General features: G+C 40.3%; 1 protein-coding gene across 14 annotated transcripts in view; it reads right to left on the reverse strand.

Annotated features, from left to right (window-relative positions):
- Nucleotides 1–21,445, reverse strand: part of tanc2b (tetratricopeptide repeat, ankyrin repeat and coiled-coil containing 2b) — a 163,286-nt gene that overhangs the window by 49,742 nt on the left and 92,099 nt on the right. For 9 of the 14 annotated variants that reach the window (XM_007571585.2, XM_007571619.2, XM_016681519.1 and 6 more), the window contains one exon: nt 7,774–7,890. The exons of 4 other annotated variants lie outside the window; for them this stretch is intronic. In XM_007571585.2, coding sequence (XP_007571647.1) covers nt 7,774–7,890 — 117 coding nt within the window. Of the gene's footprint in view, nt 1–7,773; nt 7,891–21,155; nt 21,341–21,445 lie in introns of those variants that run through there. One more of the 14 variants, XM_016681551.1, reaches the window with a different exon arrangement.

Here is a 21,445-nt window from a genome sequence, read left to right on the forward strand (position 1 = left end):
TACTTTCCTGCTCAGGAGGAAAAAGTAACTATTGGCCAGTAATTCGATGTATGAACCTCTGAATTGGTTCAGACATTAATGGCATTTAAGCCAACAGCTCTGGGTGGCCAGCGTTTAAATAAACAGCAGTCGAGACAAAGACAGCTTACTGGCAGGACCAGTTTTTTTTTTTTTAAAACCCTTTTCACCATACAGCAGGTCGAACCGGACAGACAGGTAGCCAGATTAGACTCTAACTGACAACTGTTAGACAATCCAAGCCACCAAAGCACCTCTTTGAAGGAAGACAGCTCCCCCGAAGCCTGCGGTCTCTCACTCATCAGCTCAAAGACACATAGGCAGGCAGGCAATCTAAAGCCTGGGCTCCCCTGTCCATTCCCTTATGGACAGCAGCCTCATTAGATTGACTCTGAGTCGCTTTGAGCGAGTAAGTAAGTGAGGCAGAGACCTTCTGAGAGAGAGGGGGGAAAAAAACAACCACCTTTGAGTCAAATGGGAATGACACGCTGCAGAGCTTCAATAAAAACACACAGCAGCATCGAATAATGAGGTAATCACAGCACACATTAGATACAAAATAGGCTAATCACATATGAGCTTTGATGCTGTTTAGCTATGTACTGTACATGGATACAGGCTGTAATACTAGCAGGACATAACATCTATGTTAATGAAAGGATTTTGCTTGAGTTTAATTTTTTTATTTTTTACAGAGTTGCTCAGTCTATGAAAGCTGGCAGAGAGTCTGTAAAGTTGAGGGAGCTTTTTAAATGGTGGTTATTAATCATAAATATTAAAACAGACTGAAAGGTACAGAGCCCATATATTATAATCATTTTATCTGCTAAATGATCCTCATATGGCAAAAATATAGAGGAGTTCATAAACACTTGCAAGATTTATGAAGAAGCAGCTCACCGGTGTTTGACACTCATTCTATTTTTACTTCCTCTGAAGCTGTTATGTTTGCTCGTGAACAGTGACAACAATTCGATTCAGTCATCAACTTCCTGTTTTTTATGAATTGCATAAATAATAAACGTGCAAACAATCCTACAACTTTGAATAAAGTTGCTGTGAGTTGTTTAAACCTGCTACTTTTCTCACTCCCAGCAGTGACTGGCTGTACTGCACTGCTGAGTTGTGCATAAACAGAAAAAGAAGCCAAAACTCGGCTTCCACTTCAACTTTCTGTTGAACCCATGGATTTTCCATATTGCAAAATAACAGGTCAAAAAAAATTACAAACTTAATAGACAATAGTTCAACTTTAGATCACTGCTGTTAGTGATGTTGATTTTCACATAACAGCTGATGAAAATCTGACATTAACGATTAGAATATTACATCAGACTTACAAAATCAGTTTCACAGACGCTGCTTCCGTCTATGAAACTGAATGTCAGGAGTTTGTTTTAAAAAATAAATGACCTACATAACCTTGAGCTTCACTTTGTGGCCTTTTGCAAGTTAGCTGTAGTTAAGAATATTTTCTGGTCTCATATCATTGCAGAGCTCAGTGTTGATGAGGTTTAAAATTAATAACTCTTTGTTTACACTGGAGAAACAGCCAGGACTGTCATGTTTAAAGCTGTATGTTTTGCTCTCCTCGAGATGTGAGCTCCACCTTGGACACACACACACTACTGTTATGTACAAACCATTCATACAAAACTTGTTCCTGTTTGTGTTCCGCTCGATGGATGCTCACAGACTCACTGCTAAAACCTTTATGTTAGAAAAGCATGATTAAACTCTACTGCAAGTAATTTAAATATAATGTTAGCAATAAGAGTGAATTGACATGCTGTGGAAAATAAGTGAACGTAGCTTTGTGCAGCGTGGCATGCTAATGTGGTTCTCCTCTCTGAGGTTATGCTTGTGCAGTAAGCAAACATGAGCAAACATTGGTCTAAGAAAACTATAACAGCATAGAAAAGACAGCAGCAAAATGCCACATCTACTCTTCTAGTATGTATGTACTGCTGTTGTATTTTTTAAGGATAAGATCTAAAAAAACTACTAATAATAATAATAATAATATTGAGCCATATGACATGTCTCCAGGAACAAATAACAAAACACCAGCACACCTAAATCCACTACTGCACTTTTCATTAGAAAGAAAGAAACCGGCAACATTCTGAGCCAAGGTCTTGTTTTTTTTTTTTAAATTAAATGACAAACAAAACAAATGGCTGAATAAAATGAATGGTACCGACCATCAGCCACATTGAGCTTAAAACAATATGTCTGCAAAGAAAAAGGCCAATTGTCTGACTTCTGCTGTCAAATGAGCTGTGATCGGTCAAGTTCTGTGATGCTAAAACAATCTGAACAAGAGTCAATCAGATTTTATTTATTTCTAATATATTAATATTTATTTCTAATATAACCAAAGGCAACACAAAGAGGTGATGCAGATGTTAAAAAAATAAGCTTGTATACAATCAACCATTAAACTCACAAAATTCTAAGCCAGTAGATTATTATAAGCACAAAAAAGTACAACGCATAACAATATAAAAAGTCTGGAATCGCAAAAATATAGATAAAATATAAAGCAATATATAATTTGTTTCTAAATCAAAACAGAGATAAAAAAAGAGATAACATTAAAGGCACTGCGATGAAAAAATGTCTTAGAACAAAAAAAATCTATCTTGGAATGTGAGACTGAAAAAAGTAAAATAAAATGAAACAATCCCTAAATTGCAAAAATAACAAATATTTTTAAAAAAAGTTTTGAAAGATGCATAATTTTTTTCCCCCATATAACATCACCTGCATTTCATGTCTTTTTAGGACATTTAACTATTCTCGTGGTGCAATACCAGTATACTTGTACATTTTTAATGCAATAGCTGCTGCATCTTTATGCCAGTGTCTGCTTATAGGCAATGACGGCTTTCCAGTTGACAGACTGCAAGTCGTGAGGACTGAATACATTAGCAGTGATTAGTCAACTGCTCCTGGGGGGCTTGTGGCTCTGAGCGAGATCAAACAGCAGCTCTGTCCGACTTTTCCACCTCTATAGGTGCAACCCATACCTACCACTCAGTCTACGTTGCAGACTTTCTGCCTGTCGCTTCATTTACTCCTCTTCCCGTTAAAGTTCCTGTTTCCTTATCACAGCATCTCCGTGGCGGCCAGCTGTTGGCCGACCCCTCGTCTATGTGCCGTTTGATACGGGAGCGGAATCTCTAATCTGGGTGTCTGAGCTCAAAGCCACTCCCAGTAAGGTAAACACAGGCAATCCCTCTGTACGTACTCTAACCCTCCAAAAACACCAGCGGCAAACATACGTCGAGACCCAGTTTTTCCACCAACACTGAGCCGTCGCATCAAATCGACACAAAAAAAAAAAATCGTCTGACTGCAAACGAAAAAAACAAAACAAAACAAACAAAAAAATGTCGCACACATGTCACACAGCCTACTTCAAACTAATACAAATGAGCTGCTTTCAACAGCGATTCATTACCATAATGCAGGGGTTGTATGTTGATTTCGTTCTGTTTCCAGTGCCTATGTTTTGCTCTTTAAATACCGATTGCAATTATATGAACTGCCTCTTACTGAATCCTGTGACAACAAGCATCTACACCACTTCAAAGCGCCTTGACAGCACCTTGGAATGGAACAGGCATCTAAAAAAAAATAAAAAATTCTGACGTTTCTCATCAGAGACTAATGACAAGTTATGCAAAGCAGAAAATAAACATTCATTAAACATAAAACAGCATTTTATTTATTTATTTTTTTGAACCAGCCCCCTAACATATACACACTTCTCTCCTCTCTATCGGATTCCAGAGCTGCGAAAGAGACAGATGGTTGCCATAGCAACTATCTTTGCACGCAGCTAGGAATGCATTTCAGTGCAAGAGCGCATCTGTTTCTGTCCGGCCGTGCACAGATCTGGCGCACCCACCTTCCCCATTGTACGGAGAAAAGCCAGAGAGAAGCATGTGTGCTGCAGGCGGGGGGACTGGACAGGACAGGAGAGAGTATTAATAGGCCCAGGTAGCAGGTGGGGAAGGAAAAAGAAGAAGAAGAAGAAAAAAAATGGTGGCTCTTATTTCATCTAAATTCTTGAGCTATATATTTTACTTCATCTAGATGAAAAAAAAATCTTTAAGGGTGAATACAGCTCAAAAGATGCAGAAATAAAATAAAATAAATAAAAAAAACAAACAAGCAATATGGGTAAAATATAAAGCACAAAACCCAACACAAGCACGGATTCCTCGCAACCAGGTGATGGAAGAGGGAGTACTAGATCAGATTAGGGAAATTCACATTCCTGCTAAGCATATTTTCAGATCTTATCTTTGCAATGCCACTTCAGGTGTTTTATAAATAAAAGCACAGGAGCAATCAGTAGCCAGGGCTTTACGTGTCAGTGAACTGATGACGTTCATCATGAGATTAGGCTTTAATCTTTACGCTACTTTGGACAAAGTTACAAATCAACAAGCAAAGTGTTGCAGACATATTGTATGTTCAGACAACAAAGTTTTAGAGAGTTTTTATCTATACTGAAGAATGCATGTGTTTCTTTGGGATAAACTGCATTGCTTCCCCAGGGGGCTGTGCAATATACATCAACATAACTGTTTAAAATTTGAATATTTAATTTTAAGGAATATATAAAAGATGCTTCTGTTAAAGTGCCATGTATTGTACACAATCTTAGCTCTGACATTTCTAAAAGACAGTTGGCATTTCCAAAACCAGCATGACCAATGACAGATGAAACAGAGGAACTTTCTTGGACTTCCATCAGCCTTCCAGTTTTATGTTGGAAGTTTCACTTTCCTGTACTGTAAGAATACACTAACCCTTAGCTGCAATAGCGCTGACGTTTTACAGTGGCTTCAGAGCTTTCAGTTAATGTTATCAAATTTTATGTCTCCACTCATGGAACCCTGTGGCTGGTTAGGATGTTGAAAAGAACTTGTTCCTTTCCACTGTCGCCACATCACTCAGGCAGAGGATCAGAATTTAGATAGACTTTTTAACAATTGGTAGTTTTTGGATAGTCTATTGTCCACTGCATTGCTATATATATATATATATATATATAAAATCAGTGGTCACTTAATTGGGTACATTTGCTAAATTGCCTGCTTACATAAGTAGTGAGTCAGTCCATCACATTGCAGCATTTATATAGACGCATTTAGGCATCTATGCAAACTGCGGGAGCTCAAACCAGAAAGTGGATATAAGTGACTTTAGACTTGACATGGCTGTTGGTGCCAGAGAAATTCAGAAACTGCTCATCTGCTGGGACTTTCAAGCGCAAACATTCTTTTTGGTTTAGAAAGAATGGACAGAGAAAGAGAAAATAGGCAGTTGCGTGGAAGAAAATGCCAAGGTATGTGAAATACTTTTGAACACACAACACTTTGACCCTTTAAACAGACGTGCTACAGCGCAGGAAAGAAAAAAAAAAAGAATAAGAAACTTAGGCTACAATTCAAAGAGGTTAGACAAAATGAAAACACTAAGACAGGGAAATTGTTTTGTTGGTCTGATGAATCTTGATCAGCTGCCACATTCAGATGGTAGAGCCGGGATATGGAGTAAACAACATAAAAACACAAATTCATCCTGTGCGTTAATGGATCAGGCTGCTGCTGGCGGTGGTATTATGATGTGGGGGATTCTTCTCAGCACTTTTGGACCTTACTACCAAGTAAACATCGTCTCAATGCCGCAGCCTGTCTGAAAGTTGTGGCTCATCATATCATTTCCTTTATGAGCACAGGGCTACCTGACGGTTACATTCAGCTGGTTATTGCGTAAGTCACAAAGCTCAGATCACTTCAAACTGGCTTTTTTGAACATGAAAATGAGTTAACTCGTATCCAAACGCCTCCGCAGTCATCAGATCTCAATCCAACAGAGAACATTTGGGATGTGGTGGAACATTATGGATGTGCAGCCAACAAATATGCAGCAACTGCGTGAAGACATTATCTGGATACAGACCAAAACCTCAGAGCAACGTTTCCAGCAACTGAATGATGCGGTTTTAAAAGTAAATGGGGTGTTAAACTGGTACTGCGAAGGTGTACCTAATAAATTGGCAGACGAACGTAATTATAAGGAATCAAATCACGTCAAACTGGTTTCTTGAACATGAAAATGAATTAACTCATCGTTTTATATAGTTTTTTTTTCTTTTGAGATGATTGTTGTTTTAAAGTGTTTCTAGAGGCTGAAGAGAATTTCGAACTGCGCTCAAAGCAAGGCCACTACACGACATAAAAACATACAGGAAGCAGAGGATTTTATTTGTAGTCTGAGGCTGTTCCAGACTGTTAGAGCATAGCTTCTGTCCAACATCATCATGAATGCTTTTCCATCCATTATAAATGATGGATTGCTAGTGGCAAATTTCACAAGCCATCTTGCAAAATATTCACAATATTTATGAGCCCACAAATGTTTTTTTTTTTTTTTGTAGGCCATAAAAATAAATAAATAAATAATAATAATTTTTTTTAAATAATCAGCTGATACCTACACTCCTCCAGGCGACAGTCAATGTCAGAAGCAGCAGCGGCTGCAGCAGAGTGTGGACTGGCAAGCAATCAAGTGTTTAAGTCACTGCCCTGCTGTTACACATGCCAGGGAGGCCTTGTTAAGAGCTCAGACCTCCATCTGTCCACCTGGGAGGTATGAGTACTCACCCTTGAAAAAAAAAAACTCATCCCGACCCTCCCGGCTGCTTTTCAGCTTGAGTTATTACTCCACACACGCAGAGAATTCCTGAATGTAATCAACCGCTTCCTCTGTCGATTGTAGCGCAGAGCACCATTTCATCCCTGATATGTCACATCTTACAGCAGCTCTTGGCAGCTCATAGCTCATATGTCACAGTCTATTTCACAGGAACGATGCAAAATAAAGAGAGGGTCAAGAGTTATACAAGCCATGCGAAAACAAAAATAATGAGGAAAAAAAGAAAAGAAAAAGACTGCAAATCGACACATTTTTCTAGAGGTTTAAAATCAAACTGAAATACGTTCCAGTGTAAATCACATACTTAGAATTCCCCCTGGGCAGAAATTCAGCAGAAGAGGCCAACAGACGGAGAAGGCGGGCAGTGCTCTCTCAACCATTTTTTTCCCTAAATCACACAAGGTAAGCCCCGAGGCCCCCCATTGTTGCTCCACTCACGTATTAAGTCCTGGCCCGAAGTGCTGAGGTCCACAAAGCCAACAGAGGTTGAGCCAACAAGACACGAGAGCGCGGGCCAAAACCGCGAGACGAGAAAGCAGATATATATCAGAGCGCTGTCCTCAAGTAAACTGCTTTAATGTCCGTCCTGATTGAGGAAGGGAGGAGAGCGTCGGGTTTGACAGGGCTGTCTGTGGCAGCGGGGGGTGCATATATGCGTGTGTGTGTGTGTGTGGGGGGGTGGAGGATAGGAAACTGGACCGTCTGCGGGATTAACGAGCAAAAAGCCGGCAGTGAAGTTAACAGAAAACGGCGGCGGCACTCAAATGAGCTCCGAGAAAGCGGCAAGGGAGGATTAAAGAGGCAAAGTGGGAGGAGGCAGCGAGGGCGGGCACAGGCAAAGCTATCTGATTAATGATCTTAGCCATGTTTTCATCTTACAGGATCCAGCAGAAAATCTGTCACACAGATAAGTTTTCCCCTCTCTGTTTTTGTGCCTCTACAGTTGTAGTAGCACAACATGCAGAAACGACAAAATGAGGGATAAGCTGGCCAAAAAAAAAAAAAAAAAAAACTTACCAGGGCAGTATGTGTCCAGGTCTGTATTCTTGGCAGTAGCAGAGGTGTGTGTAGGGGAGCCAAGCTCTGATTGTGGAATGCGAGGGCTCTCCACAAACTTTGCTTTCCGCAGAGGGGCTGGGAGCAGAAAGCACATGCAGACACACACGCAGACACATATACATCCATATAGAGAAGGAGACAACACACACAGACACACACACACGCACGCATTCAATAGGGAGATGGTGGAGGACAAGAAAGAGAGAAGTGACAGGGACAGGACAGAAAGAGGGGGGGAGGGAGACAGAGAGCTTATGAACTTGGAGCAGCACACTGATAAAATGACAACATCCTGCAGGCTTTTCTGTGAAGCTTTGTTTGATAAAGAGTAAACATGGAGCAAGGGCAATCAGGAAACGGGCGCGAGAGAAACCAGCATCACCCTCACATAACATCAGCCCACTGACAAAATCTAAAAATACCTCCATACACCGTGTTCCCTGGCCAACATTAACCTCACAACACAGAGAAACGGTCCAGGAAAGATGCAGGTCTGTAAATGGGTAAAGAGGAGTACGTGTGTTTTGTCCACTGGGTCCACAATCACACCAAGAACGCCAGTGACGTCCGCCGGCGCAAAACTAAAGCGTCGAATGGGAAATTTACAGTAGAAAAAGATGTGGGTGGCGGTTGTGATGTAATCACAAGAAAAATAGCTTCGCTGCAAAGACAGGGTTGTTAGCGGTTGTGTGTAAACATTGAAAACAATGGCAGCCATAATCTCCCGTCAGTGCGTCCTTTTCAGTGTGTGGAGCAACTTTTCAGAGGCGATGTGAAAACCGTGGCCTGTTCTCTTAAACCAAATCAACAAGGACGAGATTTAGAGATGCGCCACAATCTGACGCTTTCCAGCCTGATTATCAGTGACCGGATGGTTGAAAACTCAAACGCCCGATCTTTGTCTGATCGGTGAACTCATCATACCGTGTCAAAACAACTACACTGTTTGGTGTGAGTAAGAAGGATCCCAAAGTAAGCAGTTTACATTGTGGTGCACAAAACGAAGTCAGATGAAACACAAAATATGCGAGAAGCTAATTCAGAGGAAAATATTTTCGACAATATGTCTGCAGCTCATTCAGGCTGCGAGTGGAAGACTCTCAGCAGAAAACGAGGGTTCAACAAGTTCAGCAATGTTGCTGGGTTTAATCAATTTAGGCTTTCAGCTTCCATCATGACACATGTTGGATTTGGTAAATTTGACAAATTATGACAATCTCAAGAGGCTTTAAGGAATATCTGTCGTCTTAATCGCTGCCTTAATCGCTAATATAATATGCTTAAGATCTGCTAACTCTGTAATTATTTTTTATTGTGAAACAGTAAGACCTTGTTTTGGAATCAATGCTATACATGCAACATGATCTCAACCTTTTTCCTAATGTAAGTAATTACTGACTGCTCACAGCAGGAAGACCAGAAAAAAATATATAATATTTTGAATGCTGCGGAAATTGAAATTTCCTAAAAACACCACAAGGAGGTCAAAACATACACCGGTAATTGTCCAATAACATTTCATCAGTCTGTTAAAACTTTTTCAATATGTGTGTCACAAGATCTCTAAGTATTAAAATATCACAGTGCTTCTTATGTGAAGAAAATACATTTCTACAGCGGTATCCAATTGCTGCTAGTGTAAGTTATTGGGGCTAAGTTTGCCTGGAAGAATACTTCACTAGTTTAAAATAATTTGTGTTGCAACATATTGGGCAGCAGACTTAAAAAAAAAAAAGTCAGAAAATGACAATAAAAAAAAAAAGTTGTGAAAAGAGACTATAGACTAAATGCAAAATGTGTTGTGTGGGGGAAAACCATCAATGCACATCACACCAAACAACATCTCCATAGTGACACATCGACGTATTTGGCATAAATAGACTATAGATGCACATTGATGGTATATGGCCCATTAGACCATTAACACTAAATATTTATTACATTTGTGCAAATACACAAAATAGACAATTTTAATGGCTGTAAAATGTAAAATATTTAGACCGACCAAACTTTAACTTGATAATACTGAGATTTATTAAAACAGTTTGCAATCTATGACACTTTCATTCTATTTGTGAAGAAGGAGAAAAGGTCAATTGTGATTCTTTTTCTGGAATTGGGGCCAACCTAGATGGGAGGCTTTTATTTATTTATTTTTTTTAAATTCCAACATTTTCTACTCTCTGTACTCGTGGAGGTTTGAGATGGGTAACAACTGAGCATAATTTACTCTTAATCATCTAATCTGGTTAAACAAGGGTTTTAGGATAGATTATGTACTGTACCCTGCAACTCTTAGCCATCATGGGTGAGTTCACATGTCCAAAGCAATCCGGCGGAGAAGAGCAGCGCTGAACCAGTCAGCAGTGAGCAAAGAGCCACGAGCAGCAACTTAAACATATGTTCAATGAACAATGACTTGAATGAGTTTCTCCACGCTCACAATTGGGTTTCATGTTATGTTTAATGTCAAGATAATGTATCAGCCTGTAGTGAATGGATAGAGAGCCAGGCGTTCTTTATAAATATAAGCCGAATCAGAAGAGACTGATGCACACAGAGTACATGCTCTACAAGAAATAAATATTATTACTGCATGCCGCTATTATTACCGTCATCCTTTCTATTAAAACAAGGCTGCAGACTTCCACTGTCTCGCTGTAAGACATTACAAAATTAGACTTTCCAGATATGTCAGATTTATACTGGGTGACGTTACGAAGAATGTTTCATTTTATCCTAACAAGAGAATTTCCAGGCATAGTAAAAGCTGTGAAGAGGCATGTTTAGACGCAGACGTGCTCTCAAGGAACATCAGCAAAGGTGACAAAACCACAAACCAGGATGCTGGCATAATGATGTTCAACTGGTAAAAAAAAAAATAAAATAAAATCCTGCAACTGTATTCTACTATGAGACCTGTTACATTTAGTTGGGTTTTTTTCAGCTTTTTCTCCTTATGATGTACACTGTCCATGCATAAACATACAAGCAACTCTCTAGTAGTGTATTGGTTCCATTTTTGGTGCAAAAACAGCTTAGACCCATCGGGGCATGGACTAGGCATCTGAGAGCCTGCTATGGTATCCTGTACCAAGATTTTAGAAAGAGATTATTTACAAAAAAAAAATACAAACATGAGAATTAAAAAAAACAAAGATTTCAAAGAAAATACCAACATCACGAGTTAAAATTTAAGAGTTACAGCACTACAAAAGGAGAAAATATGGGGTCATTTAAGTAATCCATGATCACTCAAAAATGTTTGAAATTTGAAAATGCAATAATAAAAAAATATATATATATAAACATTTCTAATTGACAGAAACTTTAAACCATATTGAGATCCTGCAAAAATGATTGTGGCTATTTAGAATATTTGTGGCAAAATAAACATAAATCAAGTTATAGGCCAATACAAAGTTAAGACCAAGATTAGAAACCACTTAGAAATTTGAAGACAGAAACCATCTAAACTAACTTCAATAGAAGAAACATCCCACAGTAAAACTTTAAGACCAAATGAAGAAGTTAAAAATAACGCCTTCTTATAAAAACTTAAACGCTTAGATATCTTGACGAATCTGCAAATTCCCGGCCTTACAAATAAACTCGGCGTCTTCCTGGCCGAGTGAACTCCCCGGATCTATGTGACGAAGCATTCGCTGCCATTCTTGAAGTGTTAATGCTGTGCAGCTATGGACTGCAGAGAAGTCTGTTAATTGACTACATCCAGGAAGTGAGCCAGCACAGATGCCACAGAGAAAGTACAGCTGACAGCCAGAGGAGGAAGAAGAGGGAATCCAGGTTTTTCATGGCCAGATCGACTGCCATCACAGTGACTGTCACTTGAAAAAGGCTCGACTTTTCTGCCTGTCCAACCGATTTACATGCTGATTTCTTTGGCTAGTATCAGAAACGAAGGTGTCAGTTTTAACACCTGTATAAGCTTTCTGTGAAGGTAATTAAATGATGGTTTTGTTCTTTTGTTCAACATGCGTCCTGCCACTCGTCTTCAAAGTTTAAAGCTGTCGAAGGGCTTTATTTTATAAAAAATAAAGCCCTGTTTGTGGTCACATGACTGTGTCCATTTGTCCATTTATTTTGCAGCAAAGTTTCTGTCTTCAGTTTGTGCTACTGGCAATTAAGCAGTTGGACATAAAGTGCAACTGTAGACAGGGAGTGCCACCAAAGCAGCACAAACCTAAGCCAAAAGCTTGCACAGAATACATAAAAAGCATTCAGTGCCTAATGCTGCATATTAAGAACTTTAACTTCTCCGTATTTTGGCTTAAAACCACATTAAAACTTCAGACTTCAACTTTACAAATGTACAATTGTACAAAAAAAAAGTGATGCATGTGGTGTGCCTTCGTCGGATGTCAGATTGTAGCTGGCTTGAATACGAGAATACTTCTTAGACAATGATTTACTTTTTAAAAAAAAACAAAACATGAATGAATTTCTACTACTTTCCAGTCAGAGTATGTGAATGCTTTTTCAAGGCACTGTATTTGCCCTGCGTCATTAATAACCAAAGCAATACTGGTCTGAAGTCTTCTCTTACATTTCACAATATGTTTTAATCAACTTCTAAACGATTAATAACTATTGTTTTCATGTGACACACGCACACCCACACACACACACATGCATGCGCACACAAAAAACCCCAAAAGACAATTGTAAAAAAATTCAAATGCTTCATTTTCAGTTGGAACAGCCAATCTGACACTTTAAAAGACGCTTTTGCCACTCAGGAATATGCATTTTTGTGAGCAGCAGATTACCATGTCCTTTGTTTGCCGTGTCTCTGATCTCACCTCTACAAAGAAGAAACTCGGTCTCTACTCTATTGGAGTAAATCCTCCCTCTATCACTGGCTCCAGGGGAGTAAATCCCATGGACTCCTCTCCGGCAGCTCCGTCGTCAGCTTGTGCCAGGTTGAGGAAGGGTGACAGTGTGATGGATGGCAGCAGGCAAATCCACTCCTCTAATGAGCTTATGAATAAATATATCTTGTCTTGCATGTGCAGATCCACGTGGCCGTGAAATGGATATTTGTTACGCGCCGTGCATGCGAGGGTGGGAATATGAATATGCATGTGACATGTATGCAAGTGCACATGTGAGCTTATGATAAGAAATGGTGCAGAAAAAAAACAACAACAAAAAAAAAACCTGTCACAACAAAACACTGTGTGAAATGTTTCAAAGTTGACATCTATTCCCGAGACTATTACCTTTTGATTAAGTGTTCCACAGAAAATAAATCAAAATCAGTGTTCTTGAGTACAACAGTCGAGTCATGTCTTCGATAACTGGATCACGAGCTCTGAATAAGAACAAGAACAAGCTAAAGCATGCGACGCACATTTCCTCGCTGCTTCTGGAAATATTCTAATGCGCAGGAGTCCTTCTACAGCGATAAATTACCATTTCTGCCACCGTCTCCATTACATACGACCACTCAGACAAAAACGCCGGCGCCTACACACGCATGCATTAACATACACACAGCGATGATGTGGGTGAGGACATACATCGGATCGCTGTCTGCAAACCCAAGCAGAGCTCTGCAGAAACCCAACACGCGGCTCCCGTCTCTATGGCAACAGCAGAGAACAGGGAAAAAAAAAACAACAAAAAAAAACAGGGGGGTGGGGTGGGAGAGTTGTCCACCTCTCGAAGGTGGTGGTAACGCATGGAGAGGCCAACTTCATCAACACTAAAAGCCTGCGATGTATTTTGCTCAAATGTAATCAGAGAAGCTCTTTGTCTTGATTGATCTTAGTCAATTTACAGGAGCAGTTCTTCCTGTTTCCAACTCAATTCAACTAGCTTGGCTTTTAAGGACTTAAGTGACCAAGGTTCTGCACCTTTTATGTTCGAGCCAGTCTGCTGCTATCCAGCAGATCTGACAACGTTTCTTTACATTATAAGTTGCATTTAAGCCTGCTTGATTAAAAACATTATTTTGCGAGTTTTGATGAAAGTGAAACAAAACATATCACTCTTCTATCTATGTGGAAAAAGTCAAGCTTATGCTAATGTTGCAAACATGTCTCTGCACATTTTCCTCGTCAAAATGTCACACCGTTCCAGGAGCAGGCTTTCGTATTCCTACTCCTGACTTCACAACTCGTTACTCTTTACTAGTCGAAAGCTTGGAATGATGCGTTGACATCATGAGGTTTTTCCACACCAGCAGCCTGACGATGGTATTGATTACAATTAGTCAGCATTTTCCTGATGTTTTTCGCTTCCGCCCTCCATTATGCTGTCCAGCATCGTCTGTTATAGGCATTTGTAAAAATAAAACAAATACATGAGGTTACGGCTAACATATTTTAGCCGTAATTTGCACCGCAAAAGAGACCCAATCAGTGCAATATGTTGTGCAGCTCTGGTTGCCAATTCTGAAGTAAGAAATTATATCATGTTTATTACTTAAAAGAGGTATTCCGTGTTAATTTTATGCACAAGGCAAAAAAAAAAAAAACAAAAAAAAAAACTAACTCATGATAGACTCAGTTACATTTCACGTCGACCTAAAAATCATGCTGTGGTACACTGCTGCCCAATTGGAGAAATATTCTTTACATGTAAAAAATAAAATTTTAGCATATTAGTATTTTGTGACACTAGTACTCTAGGGATTGACTTATAGTCAGAAGCAAAACAAAAAAAAAAAAATGGTTTAATATTGCTCCTAGGGAAATTTGTCCGAAATCATCTGAAAACTACATTTCTTGTAAACAGAGCTAAAATAATAATTGATACATGATATAGGTAAAATTAAGTTTAATAATCAAGCTTTCTCATTCATTTGGCATCAGTTGTAAGCAAGAGTAAGTGCTGGTTTCCATTTAAAGAATGCTGGCAGTTGCACTGTGATATTTTTCTTCAAGGTTGCTACACTATGAGAATTCACCTTGGGCTCTTACACTGATGTGTCTTCTGTAGCCAATCAGAAGTATCGTCTGAAAGCGTTGATGATGAAGAGGATGTTCCAAGATGTTCAGAAAACTCCTAGCATAGTTAACAGATGAAAACAAAGAGTGGAAAAATACAGAGGGAGATGGAAAAAAAAAAAGCTGCTATTTGTGGTTGGATTGTGTAAGGAGGGAAAACATCCAAGGTACACAAAAGGTCGGACAACAGGCATATTTACTTTTGGAAAGGCTTTTGTGATGTTAAATGTTGTGTAGCAGAAAAAAATTAAGAGAACACAAGGAGAGGAAGGAAGGGTTACCAGAAATCTGCTCATACTGTGCAAAACAGAGCTGAAATAGGCGTGGGCATTGAGAAGGTGACTTAAATTGACATAAACAATCCCAAAACGGATGGGAGAAGCAGTGACACAAACAAGTACATATCTTACTAATTATAGACCAATAACATGAAAAATAACAACCAACCATAAAGAGAGGTCACTATACAAATAACACATTTTTACTTTGCTTTTTCCAAGTCATTTGACACTGTATCTGTTTGAACCAGAAGCGGGAGGGCTTGTAATCACAACAGGATGAGAACTGGAGTACTTGAGATTTGATCAGTTAGCCAGTCCTTAGATCTGACCCAGAGACTTGATCCCCGTGTGCTCATCAGTAATCCGGCTCAGAGACCACATATGATTTTGTGTGCAATCCGTGTCGACTTGTCAAGCAACAAACAATGCAGACCAGATGTTGCCGTGGCACACAGCAGCCGCTGACAGCGAGCGCAGACCAGACTGCACGTCCATTAGACAAGATGCCTCTTCCTCCTATTTTATGCATGTGTGCGTGTGAGTGTGTCTGAGCGCGAGGCTGTCTGCACACGTGCACATGCGGATCCATTATTACAGCCTAGGGAGGATTAGCAGAGCAAGGTGAGGCGCAGCCAGAATTTTAAGAGGGCTACGGAAGGGGTATGATTTCTAAGAACTCTTATTAAGAGAGCTCTCCCGAACACAAAAAAAAAAGCTGCTAATTCACCTTTTTCACGTAGTCCTTAGCCGGGCCTGGATTAGAGCCGTGGCAGAAAAACAAAGCGATCCTAAAGGTATTTCTGATCCAAGAAGCAGTTTAGAATCATAAACACTTTATTTACATAAAGTAAATATTTAGAAATAGACCAGCTTTCTGAGGAAAAAAAAAACAGATAAATTGCATTTTCTTTACACATATGAGAGACAGATGATCTCCCATCACAGTTTGACATGTTACAAACTCAACCTTTATTACGTTTTGTTGGGATTTGGACCAATACAAATGTGTGCGGAATTGCGAAGTGAAATAAAAGGGATAAATATTTTTGCCTGATTTTCCGACTCGATGCAGAGCTCCGTTTGGAGGAAAACTAACTCCATATATCAAACTAAACACTCCACCCCCAAAGTAATGGCAGTATCACACTCGGGACAGGCATTTGTCCAGCAGGGTTTAGAGGATCTCCTCAGGTTGATGGATGGATGGATGGATGGAACCAAATACAGGGAAATGCAGGAAAAAAAGCGGCCAGAAGCTGAGGATGTGTCTGTTTTCTGGATTTTATAGTAGGCATTTTAGGTATTAATAAAATGTAGGTATTAATAAAATGATTAACAACCTCTGCCTTTTTCTGATGTTTAAACATAAACCTTCATCTTGGCATTGTTTTTATTAAAATATTTTGATACATCTTATGTTGCACAGATTCTCTTTGTACTCATTTCTTTTTTTTTTTTTGGTTTAGTTTCGTCTATATTCCAGTAACGTCCCTACTGCGGGCTTTCTAAGCATCTGTCCAGTCTCGTTTGCGAACGCTTCATCTGCGACGCGGCGTGACCTCCTGACTCAGCTGTAAAAGCACAGCGGCTATTGTCGACGCAGAGCGTTTCTGACGCTGTTAACTTTCCTTCCTTATGGATTCCCTCCGTCAGCGCGGATGGGGCTGACGCACAAGAGTGACCGTGAACGTTCCCTCTCGAAGCCCCTCGACGAGAAAACTCTCGAACGCGGCTGCGAGCTGTAAAGTTACCCGTGAAATCGCTTTAGGAGAGTATCATAATTGGCGAGGACGCCACTTGATAAGGTGGTCTAATAATAGCTGCGCTGCTGTGACCTTTTTTCCAGCTGGAGTTCACCCCCTTGAGGAGATATTTATAACCTCCCCACTAGAGAACTCCACCCTTTGTCATTGAGAAAATTAGCATGAGCAGGATGTTTAGTTCAGCCCGATGTTATTTAATTAAGAACTTCCTTAAAACAAAAAACAAAAAAACCAAAACGGCAAACAGAGACGCGCTTTGCCGATACTGGCTTTTGATTTCCAGCTGCTCTGATTAAGGAGGCTTTTGATAATCTGTACAACAAAAAACAAAACAAAACAAAACAAACAAAAAAAAAGCATCAGAGGCCATGAAAAATCTTCAATGTCTGATAAAAACTAATCATCTGCTGCCGCCGTGAAACCCTTTGGACCATGATGCCAACAGACGCCTCAAAGCAGACCCCGCAGTGACCGAGTAAATACGTTAACGACGGACAGACGAGAGGCGAATGTTAACGCTGAGGACGGTGTCATCGTGGTGAAATGGCCTGCAATTGATTGGATTTACATGGAAACACAACATTATGAGACCGTATCTCGCAGCCAGGGAAACGTTTGCTCAGCTCCCCACCAGCAGGATTCGCAGAAAGCACTGAGGTGGTATATGTAACCCACTGCTCTGTTTTGTAAGCAAATTCTTATCATTGCTAATAATAGCACACTGCGGGTTTCTCTTCTCCACTCCACGGTCTTTTCATGTTCCCAGAAGGAAAAGCTAAATACCCAGAAAAAAAAATATTTAGGCAAAAAAAAAGAAAGAAAAAAAAAAAGAAATCCCTTCAGGGAAAGTTATTCAAGTATTCAAATTAAAAACACACAGAATAAATGACAATTTTAAATGAGATGTTAGTGTATGTAAAATTTCTGTGGCGATCTGAAGAAATAACTGAGCCTGAATTAATGTTGGTTGTGTTGATAAAATAAAGAACTAGGCATTTTTATATTCGTTATATTAAAATCAGAAATGTCAATAAATATCATTGTGAGTTTACCTAAGACTTAATAGAATAATGATAAAGAAAAAAAATCTAAAAAGATAAATACAATCATAAGAGCATTATCCCAACCTTAAAGCATGCAAGTGTAAACATCATGTTAAAGGATGCTTTTCTGCAAAGGGGACAGAATGATCACAATATATTGAAGAGAGGACGGATGAAACCATGTATGATGAGATTTTGTAATAACAACCTCCTTCCCTCAGTAAGAGTACGAAAGATGGATCATGGCCGAATATTCTAGCATCACAATGACCCAAAACAAACTTTCAAGGTAAAGCAGAAAAAAACCTTTTATTGTATTTTACGGTCCTGGAGTGGCCTAGCCGTTCCACCGACCTGAACATGAAGGAAAATGTGTAGGAAGTTGAAACTTCGCGTTGCCCGGCAACAGCCCTGAAACATGAATGATCTGAAGAAGACCTGCATGGCGGAGAGGGACGAAATCTCTGCTGTCTTCAAACCCAGTAAGGAACTACAAGACATGTCTGAACTCTCTAATTGTGAGCAAAGTTTGTAGAAAAACTACAACAGTTATTTGAAATACTTTTTTGATACAATAAAATACAAAATACTTTTAAAAGTCATACAAATGTGCTCCCTCCCCCCAGTGTATTATAAGCCTGGCGGGCCACCTCTTTGGTCTTGCAAAACAACTGTGGCAGAAAACTAGCGCTGAAAATACCACCTCCATGGTAGAACATGGAGCGGCTTTATTATCATGCAATGGAGACGCTTGGGACAGTGAAGCCGGAATCAAATATATGAATAACAAAAGCAGAATGGTTGGAGGTTGCAAAAGGTTTAACCCTCCAGTAGGACAACAACCTAAAACATACAGCATCTCTAAACTAATGATTCCAAATAATAAAAAAAAGAGCATTTCTGTCTGTCTGCAAAAGTAATTTAAAGGATTTTCATTAGTGTTATTAAACTCAAGAGTAGGAGTGACTGAAAGGCTACGACACATGGCTCGTATGCAACTTAATTAAATTCCCCTCCTAACGTTTCACAGTCGGTAACAAAGTGATGTATTTGGGGCGGGGGGGTAGGTGCGACAGTAGTGCTGTCAACGCCTGATATATGACCAGGCTGTCAGGCAAAGTGAGACAGTGTCCACCCGCCTATGACGACCGCTTCTGTAATCAACACTGCAATCAAGCGCTAAAGCCGGTCAGAAGCTGCATCAGGAATCTGAAAGCCACACAGGCGCAGTGTAACACTCCAATTCAAAAAACATCATACAGCGAAAATTTGACATTAACCTTCTGTCTGTCTTTGATTTGTCAAGACTAGTCTTTGGCTATTGATACTTTTATTTGACACAAGCTCAGAGGACGACACGGGGAAGATATTGAGCAATTACAGGAATCAATATGAACCTGACTTGCTGTCGAGGATGCGTGGCTTTTAAACTCACAGAAGCGGGTGTGAATTGGGACAGCGACTGTTCAAAGCTGTTCAAATTGTCACACGAATAAATACGACATGAAGGGCACTGACTATAGCCTACATGGGACTTAAAATGTACAAAAGAAAGTAACTATGGGGGGAAAAAAACGTAATTAGCAAGACAGTATAGCCTCAGCACTTTAACTTTTTAGGAGTTTGTTTAAGCTAGGAGACCACAACGAGGAGTGTAACATCAGATTTCACACCTGTAATTGAGTTGAGGGCTTTCCAAAAACTTAATGTTTTAATCATTCATACCAAAACCAGGCCTGGTGTGTCTGGGATCATTCGTCTGTTAGAACATTCAGTCGGTTCCAAGTTTTGTTTTTTTTTCCCCCTTATTAAATCTTTCATTGGGAAAGCATATGGAATATTACATTAGTATGAATATTTACATTGCTTTCACATTTGTTGACGTTAAGTTTCAAAAACATTGGGAATTGGGGTTGTGGGGGATGTAGAAAGTATCTCTCTGCACTTTTAGAGAGAAATACAGCTTTTCCCATTGCATAATCTCTGGTACAACATTTATCCAATATTCAGTTGGTGGTTCAGGGTGGAGCCGTCTCCTCTCGAGGAACCTTTTCACTGAAAGTTTTCCGCCATCAGAGTTATGTCCATGTTATATCAAAGCTGCTGATTTGAGGTGAAGCTAAGAATTAGGAGGTTGTCTTGCAGCTTTGTTATTCCATCTAGTTTGTGCAATGCACCAGTCGTTCTGACAGCAAAACAACCCGACTCTCTGATGCCGTCTTAACGTGATTCTGATCATTGCAGACACAAACAGTTCAATGTTTGTCTCATCTTTGTTCCTAATCATAGTTTTGAAATCTCGTTAACTTATTACAAGCTAGACATTAGAAAAACTAAATGTTTCGTTGGAAAAATGTACACAACGAGCCAACGTATCCGTGGGGAGTTTACTGTTTCAAGACGTAATATTTTAATGGATTGTGCACTTAAAGTGGCAAATAAATCAATGGATGAGACAATGCTGACTCTGTCCATCAATGATATTGAACCACCACAAAGCAATACTGGATCTGAGAGCAGATGCTGTCCGTGTCCCGGCGTGGCTCCGTCGGGCTCAACCACTCCACGAGGAATCCTAATGCGAGGAAAACCTTCACCCACCACTGACTCAATAAACATGGCTTTTTAGCAGCGCTCATTTTAATATTCCTAGCATCATTGCCTTCTGTGTTTTGAATGACAGCTGACAAAGTAAGCTCATCAAAGCCCCTCTCCAGGTGGCGGTACTAAGTGGTGTGAAAACCGGCTGAAGGCGCCTCATCAAAAGGCATTCACCTGAGACCGGCAATAGCAGCTGCTGATGAGGTGTTTTTCTGGCAGACAGTGTTATTGAGACATTCTGTTCTGTTCACAGATGAGCTAACAGCCCCCCGGGACCAGGCAGGGAGGCAGGGATGCCTGCAGCACCGGAGCTAGAAGGAGGAACCGCGTCCCAGCATAACGACAGGGGTGACTCCGGTGTGCCACAACAAGCTGCTGCTGACTGCGGAGCGACGCGGAGGAAACAACTCCCCACCAACTTCAACGCGTTTACGCAACCATATGCTACAAACGACGCTGCTCTCTAGAAGGAAAAGTGAGACGCACATCAGTAGGAGCAAGCACCATTAGCCGCCCACAGCTTGTGCTTAGACACACACACACACACACACACACACACACACACACACGCGCTTCAACAGACATATACATACATACGCAAGCTGAAAGACAATTGAATGCTCACCCACGCTGACGCATGAAGCAGACCAGCTCGCCACGAGAAAAAAACCCACTTACATTATCACACTCTGGTTGATTCACAGGCCCTCGAGCCCACACTGTGATTAGTTCAGCCCTTTGACAGATGCATCAATTCACGGAGCAAAATTACTTTTCTTACTCTCCCTCCTATTAGCCCCATGTCTGCGCAAGCGCCACTCGAACCGGCGGTCGGCACAGATGCTCCAGCTGTGAGCTAAGACAGCAGACAGACTCTGGCTGAGCAAAGGTGGAGCAGCAGGTGAAAGAGGGGCTGGTGGACAGGGAGGGAGGAGAGAAGGGAGGGCAGGGAGAGAGGGCTGGTGGTG

Source organism: Poecilia formosa, unplaced genomic scaffold (assembly GCF_000485575.1).
Source record: "Poecilia formosa unplaced genomic scaffold, Poecilia_formosa-5.1.2 Scaffold7, whole genome shotgun sequence".
In the NCBI taxonomy this organism is placed as follows: domain Eukaryota; kingdom Metazoa; phylum Chordata; class Actinopteri; order Cyprinodontiformes; family Poeciliidae; genus Poecilia; species Poecilia formosa.